This window comes from Phialemonium atrogriseum (genome assembly GCF_030411735.1).
Source record: "Phialemonium atrogriseum strain 8032-3 unplaced genomic scaffold QBC33scaffold_17, whole genome shotgun sequence".
Taxonomy (NCBI): domain Eukaryota; kingdom Fungi; phylum Ascomycota; class Sordariomycetes; order Cephalothecales; family Cephalothecaceae; genus Phialemonium; species Phialemonium atrogriseum.
Window position 1 is genome coordinate 480531 of NW_026848154.1, and position 17374 is coordinate 497904.

The 17374-nt window shown below is 55.2% G+C and overlaps 6 protein-coding genes across 6 annotated transcripts in view; 5 read left to right on the top strand and 1 right to left on the bottom strand.

Moving 5' to 3' along the window:
* The window catches only part of QBC33DRAFT_589901 (uncharacterized protein), a 2665-nt gene extending 572 nt beyond the window's left edge, over positions 1-2093 (top strand). The window contains exons 2-6 of the mRNA XM_060431597.1: positions 163-255; positions 318-525; positions 600-1587; positions 1675-1739; positions 1799-2093. Of these exons, the coding sequence (XP_060282180.1) occupies positions 163-255; positions 318-525; positions 600-1587; positions 1675-1739; positions 1799-1894 (1450 nt within the window). The 3' untranslated portion in view covers positions 1895-2093. The remainder of the gene's footprint in view (positions 1-162; positions 256-317; positions 526-599; positions 1588-1674; positions 1740-1798) is intronic.
* A 967-nt stretch (positions 2094-3060) lies between these two features.
* QBC33DRAFT_122116 (uncharacterized protein) lies at positions 3061-5513 on the bottom strand. The gene is made up of 4 exons (XM_060421993.1): positions 4816-5513; positions 4489-4731; positions 3315-4428; positions 3061-3228 (listed from the first exon to the last, which is right to left on the bottom strand). Exons 1-4 carry the CDS (start codon positions 5125-5127, stop codon positions 3146-3148), a joined length of 1752 nt encoding a protein of 583 aa, XP_060282181.1. The 5' UTR covers positions 5128-5513; the 3' UTR covers positions 3061-3145.
* A 643-nt stretch (positions 5514-6156) lies between these two features.
* QBC33DRAFT_122137 (P-loop containing nucleoside triphosphate hydrolase protein) lies at positions 6157-7422 on the top strand. Its single transcript, XM_060421994.1, has 4 exons — positions 6157-6423; positions 6498-6804; positions 6878-6915; positions 6985-7422. The coding sequence occupies exons 1-4, from the start codon at positions 6261-6263 to the stop codon at positions 7245-7247; spliced, it is 771 nt and encodes a 256-aa protein (XP_060282182.1). The 5' UTR covers positions 6157-6260; the 3' UTR covers positions 7248-7422.
* A 2131-nt stretch (positions 7423-9553) lies between these two features.
* QBC33DRAFT_560406 (uncharacterized protein) lies at positions 9554-10723 on the top strand (the record flags this gene model as incomplete). The annotated part of the gene is made up of 1 exon (XM_060430057.1): positions 9554-10723. The coding sequence occupies one exon, from the start codon at positions 9554-9556 to the stop codon at positions 10721-10723; it is 1170 nt and encodes a 389-aa protein (XP_060282183.1).
* A 752-nt stretch (positions 10724-11475) lies between these two features.
* QBC33DRAFT_612101 (uncharacterized protein) lies at positions 11476-13299 on the top strand (the record flags this gene model as incomplete). Its single annotated transcript, XM_060432470.1, has 6 exons — positions 11476-11932; positions 11964-12079; positions 12175-12220; positions 12307-12366; positions 12457-13246; positions 13279-13299. The coding sequence occupies exons 1-6, from the start codon at positions 11553-11555 to the stop codon at positions 13297-13299; spliced, it is 1413 nt and encodes a 470-aa protein (XP_060282184.1). The 5' UTR covers positions 11476-11552.
* Positions 13300-14197: 898 nt separating this feature from the next.
* On the top strand, positions 14198-16233 carry QBC33DRAFT_612102 (general substrate transporter; the record flags this gene model as incomplete). The annotated part of the gene is made up of 8 exons (XM_060432471.1): positions 14198-14364; positions 14426-14551; positions 14603-14706; positions 14785-15401; positions 15454-15529; positions 15587-15821; positions 15887-15950; positions 16024-16233. 8 exons carry the CDS (start codon positions 14198-14200, stop codon positions 16231-16233), a joined length of 1599 nt encoding a protein of 532 aa, XP_060282185.1.
* Between the last annotated feature and the right edge of the window lie 1141 nt (positions 16234-17374).

Sequence of the window (17374 nt, forward strand, 5' to 3'; positions counted from 1 at the left end):
CAATATCGAACCATATCACATTTGGTTGTCCGTTTTGGGGTAGTGGTATTTTCCCCGCGCCGCTTTGTGGTTGTTCTCGCCCACCTTTGTTTATCCCCCCCCCCCCCCCCCCCCCCTCTCTTTCTTTTTTTGTCTTCGTCTGCTCACCACTCCATAACGCAGCCCCGCCTCGACTGATGAACTTAAAGAGGTTTTGCGCATCGCCAACAAATATACTATCCCTGTATGGACCTTCTCCAGGGGAAAAAATCTAGGGTCAGTCGGCACTTGAGTCCTGCCCCTTTCAACATTCTCCATCAACTGACCTGCGAACACAGATATGGCGGGCCGGCCCCTCGGGTTAACGGCTCGGTCGCATTGGACCTGCATCGCATGAACAAGATCATCGAGGTCAACGACCAGTACGCCTACGCCGTCGTCGAGCCCGGCGTGACCTTCATCGACCTCTACCGATACTGCGTCGAGAACAAGCTCAAGGTGTGGCCTAGCACAGCCTCGCTCGGATGGGGTAGCGTTCTGGGCAATGTGTGTTCCCCGCCCCTCTTCCCCCCTCTCCTTTCTGCGCAAATGGCATTCCGATAGCTGACAACTCCGAGCAGACCCTAGACCGCGGCATGGGATTCGGCGCCAACTTCTCGCACCACCAGGCCATGGCCGGGATCGAAGTCATGCTCGCGGACGGCGACCTTGTGCGGACGGGCCAGTTCGGCATCACCAACTCTCCGTCGGCGTTCCTGTCCAAGTTCACGTACGGCCCCTCGGTAGAGGGCCTGTTCCTGCAGAGCAACCTCGGCGTGGTGACCAAGCTGAGCATCTGGATGACCCCGCAGCCAGCGGCGTACATGTCGTGCAGCTTCTCGATGCCCGAGTTTGAGGACATCGAGGTCATGGTCGACGAGTTCGGCGAGATGCGCCGCAACGGCGTCGTTCCCAACTGCGTCTGGATGACCAGCGTCATCGAGACGCTCTGCATCAGCGGCCGCCGCGAAGACTTCTGGAAGGGCGAGGGCCCCATCCCCCAGTGGCGCATCAAGGAGCTGCAGACCGAGATGGGCGTCGGCCACTGGCTCGCCCGCTGGGGCCTGTACGGGTCCAAGCGGATGGTCCAGGCCCAGTTCGACGAGATCCAGGAGATCCTCGCCAAGAAGGCCCCCACGGGCGAGCTGAAGGGCAAGCTCTTCGCCGCCGAGGACGGCGAGCGCCTCGACGCGGCGACGGTGCCCGACGAGCACGGCACCATGTTCGTGGGCGTGCCCAGCCTGTGGAGCCTGCCGCTGATCGACTGGCCGCTGCCCAAGGGCAGCACGGGCAAGGCGGCGCACGGCGACTACGCGCCCGTGATCCCGTCGTCGGGCAAGATGCTGCTCGAGTGGATGCGCGTCAGCCAGCCCATCTACGACGCCGCGGGGATCGAGCTGATGGGCGACTTCTTCATGCACGAGCGCCACGTCGTGCTCATGAACATGTTCACCTACGACCAGCAGGACCCCGTCCAGCGGAGGCGCGTCCACGAGCTGTACTACGGCCTCTACCGCGAGGCCAAGAAGCGCGGCTACGGCATGTATCGCGCGCACGTCAACCATATGGGTGAGCTAGCTTTTGTTCTTTCACTTCGGCCCGAGGTTGTGAAATGGGTACGGTGTGGCTAACCACGGGGGTCGGGGGTTTGACTAGATCTCATTGCGAACCTAAACGATTTCAACGATCATGCCTACAACAGGTTTGTGGAGAAGATCAAGGTATGTTTGCCCATCCATGAGAGAAGAAAAAGACTCTGACATTTCTGACCCTTGCCCAGGACGCACTGGATCCCAATGGAATCTTGGCACCAGGGAAACAAGGTATCTGGCCCCACCGATTCCGCCATCTGAGAGAGACGGACGACACCGAATAGAAATATCAGTGTTTCGTGCAACCGCGGTAGGTTAACCAGTGTATGGACCGTCTCATTGGCTGGGCGGATACTTCAACGCAGGAGCATTCAGTGGGTTATAAGATATGTGACCCGGTTGTAATTAGACGTCGAGAGGCATTGCCAGTGTTGGCTTTGCACAGTAGCAATTGTTAGTTTCTAGATGAAGCCCCTTTGGCCTTGTCAACACTCGCCTGGAAATCCACGGGAGTAACCTTCGTAACGAACGATACATAATGAATCAAACTCGACATCTTCGTCACGATAATTTGATACAGCACAAGTCCAAGCACACACCTGATGATGACCAAGCGATGACGCAAACTCTCTCGCAAAAAAACTCGAAGCTCCTCGTCCAATACGCCCGTTATTGCAGCCTGTTAGCGGTTCTTGATATCATCCCATGTTGGAGCTCGCACCGGTTGCCCTCCCGGCTGCGTCGAATAGAAAGAGCCCGCCTGTGAATCGGCGGCAGGACTGTCGCCATGATCCATGTTCTGGGCATCGACGCCCGGGCGAGATGGTTCCCCCAAGAGAGGGCTCTCGGCTGGGGATCGTTGCTGGATGGGCGATGCCCCGTCGTGCTCTGTGGAATTTGGCGGGGCGTTCGCATTCTCTGATGTTCCGTCGCTAGAGGTGTCCAGCCAGAGATGGGCGTCCGCCAGTGTCTCGCGCACCACGGGAAGGGTGTCGGCAATAGAGCGCGACGGCGAGGTGCGGGCGTTCTGCGATCCTTCTGTCTGCCTGGATATCTTTTGAGCCTGATTGTCGGTATCCGACTCGGTGGTGTCCCCATCCTGCGACGAATGATCTGTGCCCAGGACCATGTGGAAGTTCGGTGCAAAATCGAAACTCACATCCACGCTCTTGGACCTTCGAACGTGCTCTCTGGTTGCAGAATTATCGGGTTGTTCGGTGTAATCTGCCATTCCTGGGAGCTCGGTGTCGGACTCGGGGTGCAATTCTGGGGTTTCTAACGTGTCTACGTTAGCTTGATCGCTCTGGGGAGCTCGATTCTCGGGGTCGGATGCGTGGTTACTATACTCGGAACCAGATTCATCATCCGAATCGCTGCCAGACTCGGCGTCGTCGCACGGATCTTCGGAGGCGTCGGCCATGTCCTCCTCCCAAGATTGGTTGGCAAAGCTCCTGTTGGCTATCCCCCATGCAATTCTGGGTCCCGAGGATGTCGGTCGTGAGCCCTCTCCAACAGCTGCTGTCGCGGTGCCCTCTTTATCCGTTCTGCCAAGGGTGGCAGGGTCGATATTCGACGTTTTGCCCTTCTCGTGAGAGATTGACGACTCCGCCTGATGGGTCTCACCTGGCGATTGTTGCCCGACCATCAGTAAAGTTTCCTAATTAATCACCTTGTGTGTTCTGGACAACTGTATTAAAAACTCACCAGTGGTTGGATCTCGAGGATGGGCAGAGACATCTGCGAGCACCGACTTCGCAGCACTCAGTGGGCCCCGTCTCTGGGCAAATTCCAGCGCGACATCGTAGCCACGGGGGGGCAGGTTGTTGGGGTCATATGCGCTGAATGGTCGGAGTAGGCTGGCTCGGATCCAGGCCAGAGAGTCCGAAGGTGGGACAACGAGGCCACTTTCTAGGGACATGTGCTGATCGTCGTCCGAGTACGTGACGTCCTGATCATCGTCAAAGTACATGACGGGAAACCTCCGGTTCTTGGCATCAGGTCCACCGTCTTCGAAACCCTCAGCGTACCCGAGGATTGTCCGCGCACTGTCCCGGGCATAACACATGGGGATATGACGCTTGATGAGACGCGTATCGTAAATCGACCCGCTGATGCCCACAGTCTCGAGGTTGCCGATGGGTAGCATGATGGCAGCGTGCCACCGCGATCGCCAGCGTCCGAGGTACAGCTCACCCGCAACAGGATTGGTGATCCCGTTGAAGGGCCTAGATCTTGACCGGATCCGTTGGGTGGCTGCCTCCTCGCCTTCTGAGTTATCATCATCGCCGCTCCTGCCCCTTTCGTGTGTCACTCGTAGGGCGGCGGCTGGTCTGCGGCGAGAAACAAATTCCTTCAGTGAAGGCTTGCCCTTGAGCACTTTATATCCGCGTTTCAGTGCGGCGGCAAAGGCAGCATTGTTTTGAGCAGCCTTGGATGCATCGCAATTTTGTACGCAAATGCCAAGCTCTCGGACGGCGGTTGCCGTCCCCTGGGGCTGTGAGCCATGCGACTTGCTGTGCAGATGCCTGAAGGCCTGGATGAGCAAGGTGGAATGGCCGAAATGCATATAGTGCTCATCGCACCGGAGAATATACCAGTGCCCGCTATACACGGGATACTCTATGATCCGGTGCTTGTACTCGGCATTACCGTCCTGGAAAACTTCGTTGAAGTTGATGGTCTTGACTTGTTTACCTTTAACTCCGTTGGGCTGTTTCTGGGCGGCAGAGGCCAACTCAGCTTCCTCAGCTTGGGCGACGAACTTGCGTTTTTGCTTTTGCTGACCACTCCCGGGTTTATCATCGCCGTCTCGTTTCCTCTGTTGATGTACAAAGTTAGCCCACAAGATTAAACTCCTGGCCTGGATAGAACAACTTGCCTTTCCGGCGGCGGATGCTGGTTTGTCGGCTGGGGTTCCCCGACAAAGAGGAGAAGCAGATGGGACTCGTAGCTTGTGGGGCGTAGGACTCAGGGAGAAACGTCGCGGCGCCCTTCGGTCTCGCGTCGATCGGCGGGTCTCTGACTGGGTGACGGGCGGCTCCTCGTCTCGCTGCTGAGATGTAGCGGGTCCGGCGTCCGCGATGCCTGCGGCTGTCAATGGCGGCAGCATTTCTGGTGGGATCTGTCCCCGCTGTCAGAAGCTGTCCGACCCAAAGGGATCAAATCAAGTAAAGGCGAGGCGAGGTGAGGTCAGGACAGGACGTACAGTATTCTCACGGGCACGCCCAAACATGCCCTGCACCCTACGCCTCTCCTCTCTGGCAGCCTCCCAGGCGCCCCGAAGTTGTGTGATGGTATCCTGGGCTGTTTTGTTCTCGCGTCGCAGTTGCTGCATCTTCTGCTCGTTGCTGCGGACTTGACCCTGAAGAGCTGGCGTCTCCCGCTCGTAGGCAGTCAGCGCAGCCCGTTCGTCATCGGCCAGCTTCGAAATGAGCTCTTCGAGCTCTCGCTGGATTCTTGTGACTTGAGCTGTTATTCTCGTGCCCGAAGACCGGGCCTCGCGTCTTGGGCCTGGCATATTGCCCTCCTGTCCTGCCTTGGTCCTGGTCCCGTTGGCAAAGGAAACGCCTCGCACTTGACATGGAAGGTTGGAAGAAAAAATTATTGTCCATTCAAACGGGAAGAAGTCTCCCCGATGTACCCAGGTATATCAGTGTGGGCCCTGTGTCACTTGCCCGCTGTGATGAGATGTGATGGGCCGTATTCTATACGTACAAGGCTGGCTTCTTGGTGCTTCAGCCTTGAAGCTGGTAGGCATTGGGGGTAACGATCATTGGTCAGCTGTACCCCTGTGGATGCTTGACCCTGCAATTCGCCCCACCCCTCCTTCCTTTGCTGGGTGATTCTCATCATACCTACGGAAAGTGCGTTGTGCTTGCAGCTCAGCAAACATGGAAGCTTCTGGTGTGATTCGTCAAAATATTCTAACCTTTACGATTGTTGAAGAAATTTGTAAGTTTCAAAATTCTCGCTAAGCCCAATTAGGTAAGAAGTGGCAGTGCTGGTTTGTGCCACAAACAAGCTTTTTTTTTCAGCCCGTACCAGTAATAGTTCGCAAGCCAGGCAGACTTCTCGAAATGTTGATTCTCCCAGGAGCATTAGATGGAACTGATAATCCCACATGTTTTGCAAGAAACGGCCAGAGTTTGATTGATAGAAGATGAAAGTAACACAAGTACCTAGCTGAAAATGTCACAAAGCTATCAGCTAGAAACTGAGCACCGAGATCAGCTGCTTGGACACACATCCCGACTGATATTTGTGACAAAATTATGCTCGTGTTCTGATGCAATGAGACCGCACAACAATTACAAATTTCGACCGGCTTCGAATAATATATCTCCGCTGTTGTCAAAGCCCGCGGGCAAACCATATATACACCTTTCTCCATGTGAAGAAGAAACGGTGGTCCGGACGAACGACTGGTCAGGTCACAATTCATGCAGACGGGGGGAAGGATGCCACCCTAACCGCTGGGGGCTCGGGCCGCCGATGGTAAACAGTAAGCATGCAGGCCTTGGCGCCTGATGGCAGGCAGCCCGCCACGACAACGCGAACAAGTGCATCAACTCTCTCGACCAGCCTCTCCAACCCGTATCAATCGACCACTTGCCGCCGTCGCGAGGCCAGCGCTCTCCAGTGCCAGTCAAGATGGGTGGAGTTCCGTCGGTCCCGACTGATCCCAGCCGCGATATCCAAGTGATCAGCGCTGGCTACTCCAGAACGGGAACCGTGTCCATGAGCCTCGCCCTCGAGGAGCTCCTTGGCGGTCCCGTGTGCCACGGAGGCACCCAACTCCTCGGCCGTGAAGACGGTAAGTCGGAGCCACTGTCGTTTATGGTGTTCCGCAATTGCAGAACTGACGCGCCGGGGTTGCCGTGTCGCCAGAATACGTCAAGAAGTGGATCGACGTGTACAGACACCGCCACGACAAACCCCAACTGATGAAGCTGTTGCGCGAGGTCACCCGCGGCTTCGTCGCCATCGCCGACGTGCCGGGGAACCATTTCATCCCCGAGCTCATGGAGCTGTACCCGGATGCCAGGGTCGTCGACGTCAATCGCGACCCCGTGAAATGGTGGGCCAGCTTGGGGACCGTCGTCCAGAATGCCACCCCGAAGTGGCTGTATTACTTCCTCATGCCCATGCCAGGCTGGCGCTGGTTCCCTGTCGCAATAGAATGCATGATCCAGAGGTGAGCAAGCTAATAGTACCTCTCCGGGGAGGCCATGCCGCATTGGCCGCTGATCCAGGACTGCTGTTACCAGATCCCCCGAGATTCCCGGAAACGACGTCTACGGTCCTGGTGAGTAATCTGCTCCCGCTTTATTAGACGTGCAAACGCCAGATCCGTCGTTGCTAATTGGTAGCGAAGAGCTCCTCGAGCGTCACCACAAGTACCTCCGAGACGTAGTACCCGGAGACAAGCTCCTCGTCATGGAACTCAAGGATGGATGGGCTCCGCTGTGCAAGATGCTGGATAAGCCGGTCCCCAATAAGCCGTTCCCGCGGGTCAACGACAAGGACGCAGTCAATGCTCTCGCACGGAAGATCATGGTGAAGACCGCGCTCGTGTGGTTGGGGATCTTCGCATCGATCGCCCTGGTGTGCTGGGCTAATTGGAGGATGATTTCGTGAGCTGGGGATTGCTTGGAAGGTTGATTGCAGTGTAACGGGGTTGATTTTTGGAGAGTGAACGACGACATTGAGCCCCGAGGTGATGACGGAAGACGCCCCTGCGATGGCGCAATTTTAAGCCTCAACCATATGCGGGCCAACTCTTGGGCACCGAATCACAGGGGAAATTGGACATGGGAGATAGATCATCATTGCCACCCAGTTCCATTGAAGCCTTGCATGCAACCCCGAATAGGGCTCCCGATGCTTGCGCTCCTTAATCATTGCCCCCGTGTTCTGGCCCAGAATACGTAATTCTATGCGAGGGCACTGGTTTATCCTCCGAGCTCGACTGCGGAGCAAGTCGTATTCATCGTCTCAACTGGAAATATATTACGATTTGCCAGCACGACGGGAAATATCTCGTAGCGCTGAGTGTAGTCTTTCCAATTTCCACTAGCATTAGGGCGAGCTGTTCAGGGGAACAAATGACTTCTCCTCTCTACTCAAGTCGCCGATTCACGTTTCGTACGCGCTCAAGTTCTGTTCTCCCAAGCACCTCATAACCCCTTCTTGTAACCGCGCGAATAAAACATCAGGATCTAATCAACCCATGTGATTCACTATACCCCACGACCACGCCTTTTCCTAACATCCACCCCCGGCAGCCTAAATACTTCCTGCAGCTGTCACCCCGCAACTCAGGCACAACCACTATATATGAGACAGGGCACTCCATCCAATTCTCCGGCACAGATTGCTGCCAAGCCTCCATTTTCTCCGCGGAACTGACGACCTGAAGCAAGTAGCAACACCTTCTCTTCCGGCTCCGGGTGGAGTCTCAAGGCCCTCCGATTGTGGGGCCGGCCCTTGTAGGAATAAGCATGTTGGAAAGACTCCCGGCTGCGCTCCAAGATGGCTTGCATCCCGGAAATCTTCCGACAGGGGCTCCGTCCCCCTTTTCATATCCTGGTGCCATTCGCAAGTCTCAATGTCTGGCGTCTGGCACGACTCTTAGTTGTATGCCACCCCCCTTTTACCCCCCCTTTCGAATCTTGCATGCCCATGGGACTGATTCGTCTTGCAATAGGGTTATGTGACATATGCCTAGACCTAGGGAGGGTGTACGGAGGGGCTCTAACCGAGCAGCTTGCTTGGTAAAGCCTTGGGAAAGGAATGGTGGGATATATTGCAACGAGCATGTTGCCACAGCTCGCATCTAGACACCCGCCACTCCTCTGCCCATACGCTACCGTCGTCAGTTTCTCTCACCGCCAATTAGGATGAATTACCACGGTCAATCGAGTGGGGGCCACACTGACCTGACCCATTACAGACCGGGGACTATGACAACTTGAACAATCTCGGGTGGATAATCACTCATGGACAAAAGGGGTGACGGATTGCTGTCTCCTGGGAGTGTGTTTTCCATGGCATTCCATGGCCATCGTGGTAGACAGTCAACCCCGCACCGGCAATATCATAGCGTGCAGGAGTGGCTTGCGATGATGTCTTGACATCACATCTCGCGGGGCGGTAAAGCAGAGCAATTAATATCATGGTTCGATATCGGCTCATCGACTTCTCCCCCAAGCCATCGTCATAGACTCAGACGTGGTCAGACTTGCGTCAGCTTAGTCGGAGTTTTAACGTTGCTCTGGAAGAATCGAGCATTATTGACTCAACCTGGTGCCAGAGCAATCCAGTCGGGGCTATATAGTAAGCCTCGTGGATTTAACTCCTAACAAAAAGCCTATTGTCGGTATTCCAGCCGCTGCATAGAAGGTCTCACAGATTCGTCATAGACCTTGCTCGGGTGTAGGTTGATTTTATTCCGGCTAAGGTTGGGTGGTTACATCGATCGGTATTGGACAATGAGTGCCGTGCTTGGGGGGATGTTTCAATTAATTGTCGGGGTTGATAAAAACGACATTTATTATCGACCCGGTATATCCTCCCCCCCCACCGTGTTTGTGAGAGGATCTCCGAGCTATCAGGCTACCTAGGTTGGCAACTTCACTTACAATTTGCTGTCGACATACTATTCGCTGGAATAGATTGTCGATTATCACGTCAGTGATGACGGGAACAAGCTTTCCCGACTTCCTTCCAATTCTCCTTCCCGTCCTTTTGCCGTGTCGGTCAGCTTTGGTCTAAGTGACTGCCGAGCTGCGATACGTGTATGCCATCATGTCAAAGTTTCCCCTGGACGTACGAACGAGGGGTATATATATTATGACCCCTTTGCACGGGAAAAGCTCCCCTCCGTGTTGGAAGGCGTGTGAATTGAGACTTTGTAAGAATCAAGCTGCAAGCCAAAGCTCGAGATGGCTCTCCTAAAAACAGTGTGCCTATTTGCGCTGGCATACACTGCCGTGGCCTCCCCACTGCATGCACGCCAGGATGACGAACCATCGACCGTGACCGTGACAGTCAGGAAGACGCCCGCCGTCGTGGACGTCACGCGGACCACCACAAGAAGTGTCTACACAACCACCACCACCGTCGTCTCCAACATCAACTGCACCCGCACCGTTCTCGCATCAGTCCCTGCTGCTCTTCCTCCGGCGCCGGCGACACCTCCTCCGTCAGCGGAGACGCCTCCTCCGGCGGCTGAGACGCCTCCTCCGCCAGCCGATGACGACTCTGGCGACGACTCTGGAGACGCGGCCCCCATCCCCATCCTTCGCCGTCAAGATTCCGACACCGACACGGCCACCCCCACGGCCACCGAGGCGCCCACCGAGACACCCACCGAGGCGCCCCCCGCCAAGCCCACAGCGGTCACAGTGACCGCGACGACGGAGCTCCCGGCACGGACCAGGACAGTCGTGGCGGCTGTCACCGTGACTCAGACGGAGCCTCAGACCCGCCTCAGCTACCAATGCAGCGCGACGATTGCCTATGTGCTCACCACTGATGCCACGACCACCATTTCGTACACGCAGACCACGTACCTGTCCACCGCTGTGGCCGTCACCACCATTGACTGTCCTCTCGGAGGCGGATTCGGAGGCGGATTCGGAGGCGGTGGGTTCGGCGGCGGCGGGTTCGGCGGCGGCGGGTTCGGCGGCGGCGGCCGAGGTGGCGGTGGCGGTGGCGGTGCGGGCGGCCCCGGCCGTACATCCCCACCTGCAGCACCCACCAGGACCGAGCCACCGGCCGTGCCCAAGAGGCAAGAGGACGGCGGCGACGGCGACGACGACGCCGCCGCGCCCCCGGCCCCGACCGCCACTGCTGTCGAACCCACGGCTAATGAGCCCGTGACCACGACGGTCCACCGGACGAGGGTCGAGTACACCAGGGTGACGGTCACGGCCAGCGAGACGACGTCGACGCGCTACGAGTGCAGCACCACGGCTGCTGCTGCTCCGCCCGCCGTGACTCCGCCTGCCGAGACTCCGCCGGCCGAGACTCCGCCTGCCGAGACTCCGCCGGCCGAGACTCCGCCTGCCGAGACTCCGCCTGCGGACGATCCGCCTGCGGACGGAGAGTGAGAGGGTCGCGGGACAGGAGCAGGCTGGGGGGCCCTTTTCCGGGAGGGAAACCTGCTGGGGTTGGGTTCGTGGGCTGTTCGCTGTCGAGATGTTGCTGTTGCGAGAGTGTTAAGGTTCCTGTTATGATATTTACCTTTCTAAACGCTCGTTATAGGGGTATTTTATAAACTTCTACGACTGCCAGTTTAGTGTATGAAGGTTTAACCGATTTTTGAGTACAATATACGGTGTTAGAAGTTATGCCCGTCCCGTGTAATCCTAACACATTCCTCCCCTTACGGACTGGCGGGTTTAATGCTAAGATTTTCCATGTCACCACTACACTAGGTTCGACTGTTGCACGCTTGGCAGGAGGGTAGTATTGTTTGTGCGATAAACTGTTGTGCGACCAAAGCTGAAACACACATCTTATTATCTAAACCAACATACAGCTACTGCTTCTATATTCGTTGTGGCACAGTAGCTCTAATGCCATGCCAGGGAAGTCGCACAGACTTTGGTGGCTTGCGCCCAAGCTCATTGGAAGTCTTCCGACAGGGGCTTCGAATGTTGAAGCCTGAGGGCCAGTGCCCCCTTTTTCCACCCGACCCACTCGTTGGCGAGCACAACAGGGAGTTGTGCAGATATGGCTTGCAGGAGTAGTGTTGGGGATGGCTAGGCACTCGCACCACCCGAAGCATTGGCACATTTATTGCAATGCTTCCCCTCCCATCCTCATGATAAAACGATTGTCGAGCGCCCCGTCCGGGCAGCGCACCAATTGCATCGACGACCTTCGTTCTCCATACTTCAACCACGGGACGAACTTTGATCAGAAATCCGAGGCACCATGAAGACAAACACTGCAGTATTATTGGGATGGTCGTGGGAAATACTGGCCATTACAGTCAGCCTCGGCTGCATGACCAGCATCGTCACCATCCTGGTGAAGATGAAAGACCATCCACTATCCGAGTGGACATTTTCCCTCAGTCTCCCAGCAACCATCTCCATTTCCAGCACAGCGGCCAAATCGACGGCGGGCTTTGGCGTGGCTGCCTGCATAAGCCAGTATAAGTGGCTGTACTTCAAGATGGCCGCGCGCACCCTGGGCGATTTTGACCTTTTCGAGGAAGCGAGCCGCGGCCCTGTTGGGTCCCTGAGGCTTCTTGCGACGAGGCCAAGGGAACTCGCGAGCATTGGTGCGCGCGGCTACTATACTCGCTTTGGGTCTCGATGTCTTTATCCAATAGATCATCAGGTTCACGCCGTTTACTGTCGCTGTCGATGATGGTAGAGCATCATTCGGCCTCGCCCATAGATACAGAGCTAGCGCACGATCTATAGACGGGGTTGGTGTCAATTTTCAAGTTGAAGGTAATTATGTTCTCGTTCAATGGGGAAGACAAATGGAAAAGAGAGAGAGGTGTGTGTGTGTGTGTGTCATCTTTTCTAACATGTTTGCCTGCCAGCCTCAACTGCCGACAAGTCGATGCAAGGGGCCATCTACAGAGGCTTGTTTGACATTGACCCCCCCCTTCCGCATTCAACTGCGCTTCGACGTGCATCTGGAACGGGACTTACCTATCACTTGGTTTTGTCAGCGCTTGTGCAGACGTTACGAATGCCACTCTACTGGGCATAAGCCCGTCATTATGGAATGGGTCCCACGGAACTGGCTCCAACATTTAAACCCCGGGAGGAATTACTCTTGGAGCAACCTATTTGCCTACTTCATGGCAGACGGTTGTCAGTCTCGGCAGTGCCTCCCTCCTGAGCGCCGTATATCCTGGGAGAGGATCGGATCCCAATCCCAACGATCTCATCCAACACGGCGCCTTGATTCCCGCCAACATTGCCCGTATCACGGTGCTGAGAGTGCCGAGCGATTGGACAAGTTGGTTTATCCAGTATAGCAAGATGGAAATCGTTGAATGCAAAGTCAGCCTAGCAGCATACAGCTATTCCGGTATATCCGCATCCGGCAGTAACCTCACCATCGCCAAGCAAGAGTTGATCCCTCTCAACCCTGGAGTTGCAACGTGGAACTTGTCGGATACGGCACCAACCCCCTCTCTCGACATAGTGTTCAACCAAAGTGGGTTATCCGTCCTGAAAGCCTCCGTCCAAGATGTCAGTGCCCTGAATCTGCTGTTCGTCTCGGACCGTTTCAACGGCAGCATATACGATGGAGAAGAGCCACCATCTCCGCCACAAGGGGTCGCAGATGTGTTTCGCAGCGGCGATATTTCACAGACGTTCCAAAACATGGCTAGGAGCATGACGGATCAGCTCCGGTCGAGTTACAACGTCACAGCCCGGGGGCTGAGCATGGATCAGGTGGTATTCGTCCAGGTTCGATGGGAGTGGCTGATTCTTCCCGCCGTCGTGCAGGTCTCCTCGGTATTATTCGTCTTCTTGATTGTTGTCAGGAGCAGGAGGACAAGGGAGTTGCAGCTGTGGAAATTGTCCACGGTCGCGTTCCTGTTCCATGGCGTGATGCATCAGGATGATGTTGATGGTGCGCGAATTCTTGGGACCAGTGTCTGTCGGAGTTGGAGGTTCTGGCGAACGAGACGAAGGCGAGGTTGAAGTAATTAGGGGAGGCTATGGATTATTCCGCCTTCTTCTGTCTAGATAGATGACGGTGTTCAGCTTGGTCGACGAGCAGTTGGAGGTCTCCGATGGAAACGTAATTACCTCGAGGGGGTAGATAAATTGGACACCGAGGCTGTCACGAGGCCCAGGAAGACCTGGAGGAGAGCTTTGGGCCGGTGCGATGTTGCGCCGGCGAGGGGGACTTACTCCCTTCGTCGGGCGCGACCCTTCCGCGCCGCCATTACCGCGTCTCGCACTTCCCCCGGTTAAGAATACCACGTTCCCATCCCCGCAACTTAGCGCCTCATCCTCTCGTGATATCTCCTCTTCCCAGTGGTTTACCCTGGTGATCCAGACAGCGGGGGCCTCCTCGCCTGACCTGACCCTGACCCCGACCTTTCGGTAGTTCCGCCTTGATAGCTGCCCGTATCGCTGTCTTATATCCGACAGTTTTGAGTCCCCATGTCGATCTTCGCTTAACTCGTGCTAAGCTTCATGCGAGGAGGCTTATCATGACTGGCGTTGAATCAAGCTTGCGGGGTGAAGTGTGGGGAATATGGGGTAGTGCAGAGGTTCCTAACCTCGACTGCGGTTGAAATCGGGTGATATGCGGCATGGCCCAATAAAGAAGCAAGTAGTGTGCACTACCACTGATGGTCTCAACTGCAAACCTGGTTCTGGTGGAATTTCATGATGCCTGTAGCCGGGGGTTCTGTTGACAGCACAGATCGGCATATTCAAACACACAAGATGTAGAATAATTACTATGTAACGTAATTATATATCCATAGACCATGGCCTCCTCGTTCGTTGCCCTGGCTGCGCTGTTCCAAGCATCACGGCTCTTGACACGAAACTCGTTGGATTCTACTCTTAACTTGGTCAACTCTTGGTACGATGGTCGGCCTTCACTTCCGGCCGATGCGAGAGGCGGAGAGGGAGGTTGCTACTGCTGAAGCACCTCATCTCCGTCGGGTGATATGGTACAAAGATCCAGGCTTGAGGAAGCTATATGCTTTAACGATGGCACTCTGCTTGGCTTCTGCCACGACGGGTTACGACGGGTACTGCCTTTGATAATCCATGTTTGCTGGATCTGGTGCTGACTTTGTCTTTTTCGTACAGGTCGATGCTTAACGGCCTTCAGATTTTGACTGTTTGGCAAGATTACTTTCATCATCCGAGAGGAGCCTTGCTCGGCTTATACGGATCGATCTACAGCATTGGTAGTCTTGCTGGCCTGCCTTTTGCGTACGTGGGTGGCCCCCTATTCACCCCTTGCATGTGCTTACTCCGATGCAGCCCTTATATCGCGGACTATTTTGGCCGTCGGATTGCAATCATTACCGGATGCCTCCTCCTCTTCGTCGGAGTTGCCGTTCAAACGGCATCCCAGAATTTCTCCAGTATGGCTTTCCGCCCTTGCAGGCAGCATATGAATATTTGGAAGGAAGGATCTAACAACACCCTTTTACCCTTGATAGTGTTCGTCGCAGCTAGGTTCTTCGTTGGGTTCGGTAATAGCATATGCTCTAATTCGGCGCCGCTTCTCCTCACCGAGCTTTGCCACCCGCAGCACCGAGGGAGGGTCACAACTGTGTACAACCAGCTCTGGGATATCGGTTCAATCGCTGCAACTTGGATAACCTTTGGCACGTTCAACATCAAGAACAACTGGTCATGGAGGATCCCGTCCCTATTCCAGGCCCTGCCCACCCTTCTGCTGTTCCTCTTCATCTGGGTCGTCCCAGAGTCTCCACGTTGGCTCCTGTCAAAAGAGCGCGACTCCGAGGCGCTGGCGATCCTGGCAAAATACCACGCCAACGGGGACGAGACAAATGCCGTTGTCCAGTTTGAGTTTCTGGAGATTCGAGAGACGCTCCGTCTCGAGTACGAGTTCAAGAAGACTAGCGGTTTCCTGGATTTCTTCCGAACAAAGGGAAACAGATATAGGCTCCTGCTGGTGATTGTGCTCGGACTGTTCTCCCAGTGGAGTGGCAACGGACTGACGAGTTACTACTTTGCTTTGGTGATGGACAGCATCGGTGTCACTGACCCGAAGACCCAGTTTGAGATTAATGGGAGCAAGACGATTCTCTCGGTAAGTCTAGGTCGGACTTTGGTATCACAAGGCAGCCACTGACCGCCGGAAGTTGATCGTCGGCCTCGCGGCAGCAGCTGTCGTTGATAAAATTGGTCGACGACCGCTCTTTTTCACGGCGACTTGTGGTACGTAATTCCTCCAGATTTTGGTTGTAACAGACTGTCCCAACGGCAGGCCTACAGGAATGTTTGTGTCCTTTGTCCTCTGGACTGTCTGCTCGGCACTATATGACCTTCACCACAACCTCGTGGCTGGGAAGGTGGTTATCTTTTTCATCTTCCTTCACGGTGTCTTCTATAACATCGCCTGGTCTGGCCTGCTCGTCGGATACACGGTAGAGATTATGCCGTACAAGCTGCGTGCAAAGGGTTTGATGATCATGAATTTCTTCGTTCAAGCCGCTTTGGTTTTCAACCAGTAAGTCCATTTTATTTGCTCTCTTCTTTCATGTGGCGGCGGCGACTTACTTCCTGACTCTCCAGATACATCAACCCAATCGGCCTGAAGAACTTGCACCCTCGATGGCGCTTCTATTCCATCTACTGCGTGAGCTCTCTCCTACCTCGCCTTTCTTCCCCCCTGCGGATGATATCTCCTTCCTCATACTAATGGTCTTCAGGGCTGGCTCCTCTTCGACGTCATCTTCGTGTGGATCTTTTTCGTCGAAACACGTGGCCCCACTCTTGAAGAGATTGCCAAGATCTTCGACGGTGAGGATGCCGAGGTCGCGCGTGTGGATATCGATGACGACGAAGTTCTGCAGGAGAAGGTCAGAGCGGCGGCGGCAGAGGTCGAGCACGTTGGAGGGGAAGCAGGAAAGCGGGTTTAACCCATGTTCGTCTCTTGTGGCTTCTTCGAGGGGGATGTTCTTGCTGCTGGCCTCTGCACCTCACAGCTTGGCCATGTTACCACAATTGGTATCAAGAACATCATGTCGGCCCGTATCTGGATTACCCAGTAAGGATACGAGACCTGGCTGGCCCATGGATCCAGGGTCCGCTCCTCGAGGGCACCCGGGTTGTAGAGTATAACGCCTAGGGTCTACCTGAGAGATTACGAGGGCACGCTTCAATTGGAGTTTTGGCTGAGAGTTCTCAATCAGACCGTCCCGTTCCCACTTCGTTAGCAACCCAGTCCTTGCCTACAATCTAGCCGGAACCTTGCCTCCCAGCCACCTCGCGTAAGTCAGCCGATCCAAAGCCGCCGCCCGGCCATCCACCCGCTTGAGACCAGCTGCCTACTCAGGCCCGTTCAGCTACACATAACACTCTCTTCCCCAGGACCAGATCATTCTCCCTCGCTGGCACATATCCGTCTCGCCTCCACAAGGCCCTGCTTCTTGGCAATGGAATCAGATGCAAGTTTGATCATAATGTTGCAGGCCTCGGCGCCAACAACAAGATCAGTAAGGAAGCGGACGACAGCGATCCTGAAACGATTAGCATGCTACCGACGCAAGAGACGACGAGACTCCCTGGCAAAGGATGGTTCGTACCTCCGACACGTCTCTCCAACGATGAAGAGAGACATGAGGGCGTGGGAAGCCTAGAGTTTAAAATCGCGGTGATTAACCGCTCAATTCGAGAGGGGTAAAGCACACCCCTATTTAAAAATAATCTAACCTATCGTCACTGTCAGCATTGTTAAGTCGGCTAGCGAGAGGATACCAACAAACACTGCAATACACTCTGTTTGTAAGTCAGCCTGGGGACCTCGAGGTTTAAGAATGAATGACAAATACCGAATTCCTCCTTGACACTGTTGTCGTACCGTTAGCTCTCGTCAAGTAAAATGGCAACGTAGACTTACCTCGACCAAAATTATTTGTGCTTCTGCTATTGAATGCGTGAGCAACCCATAGCCAGTCTCGGAGACGTCTCGCTCACCTCGGCGAGCCGTTCCTGCGATCTTGGTAGCCTAAGTAGCAGCAAATCAATCTGAAAGGGAAACTTACAACTCGCTCCGCGATC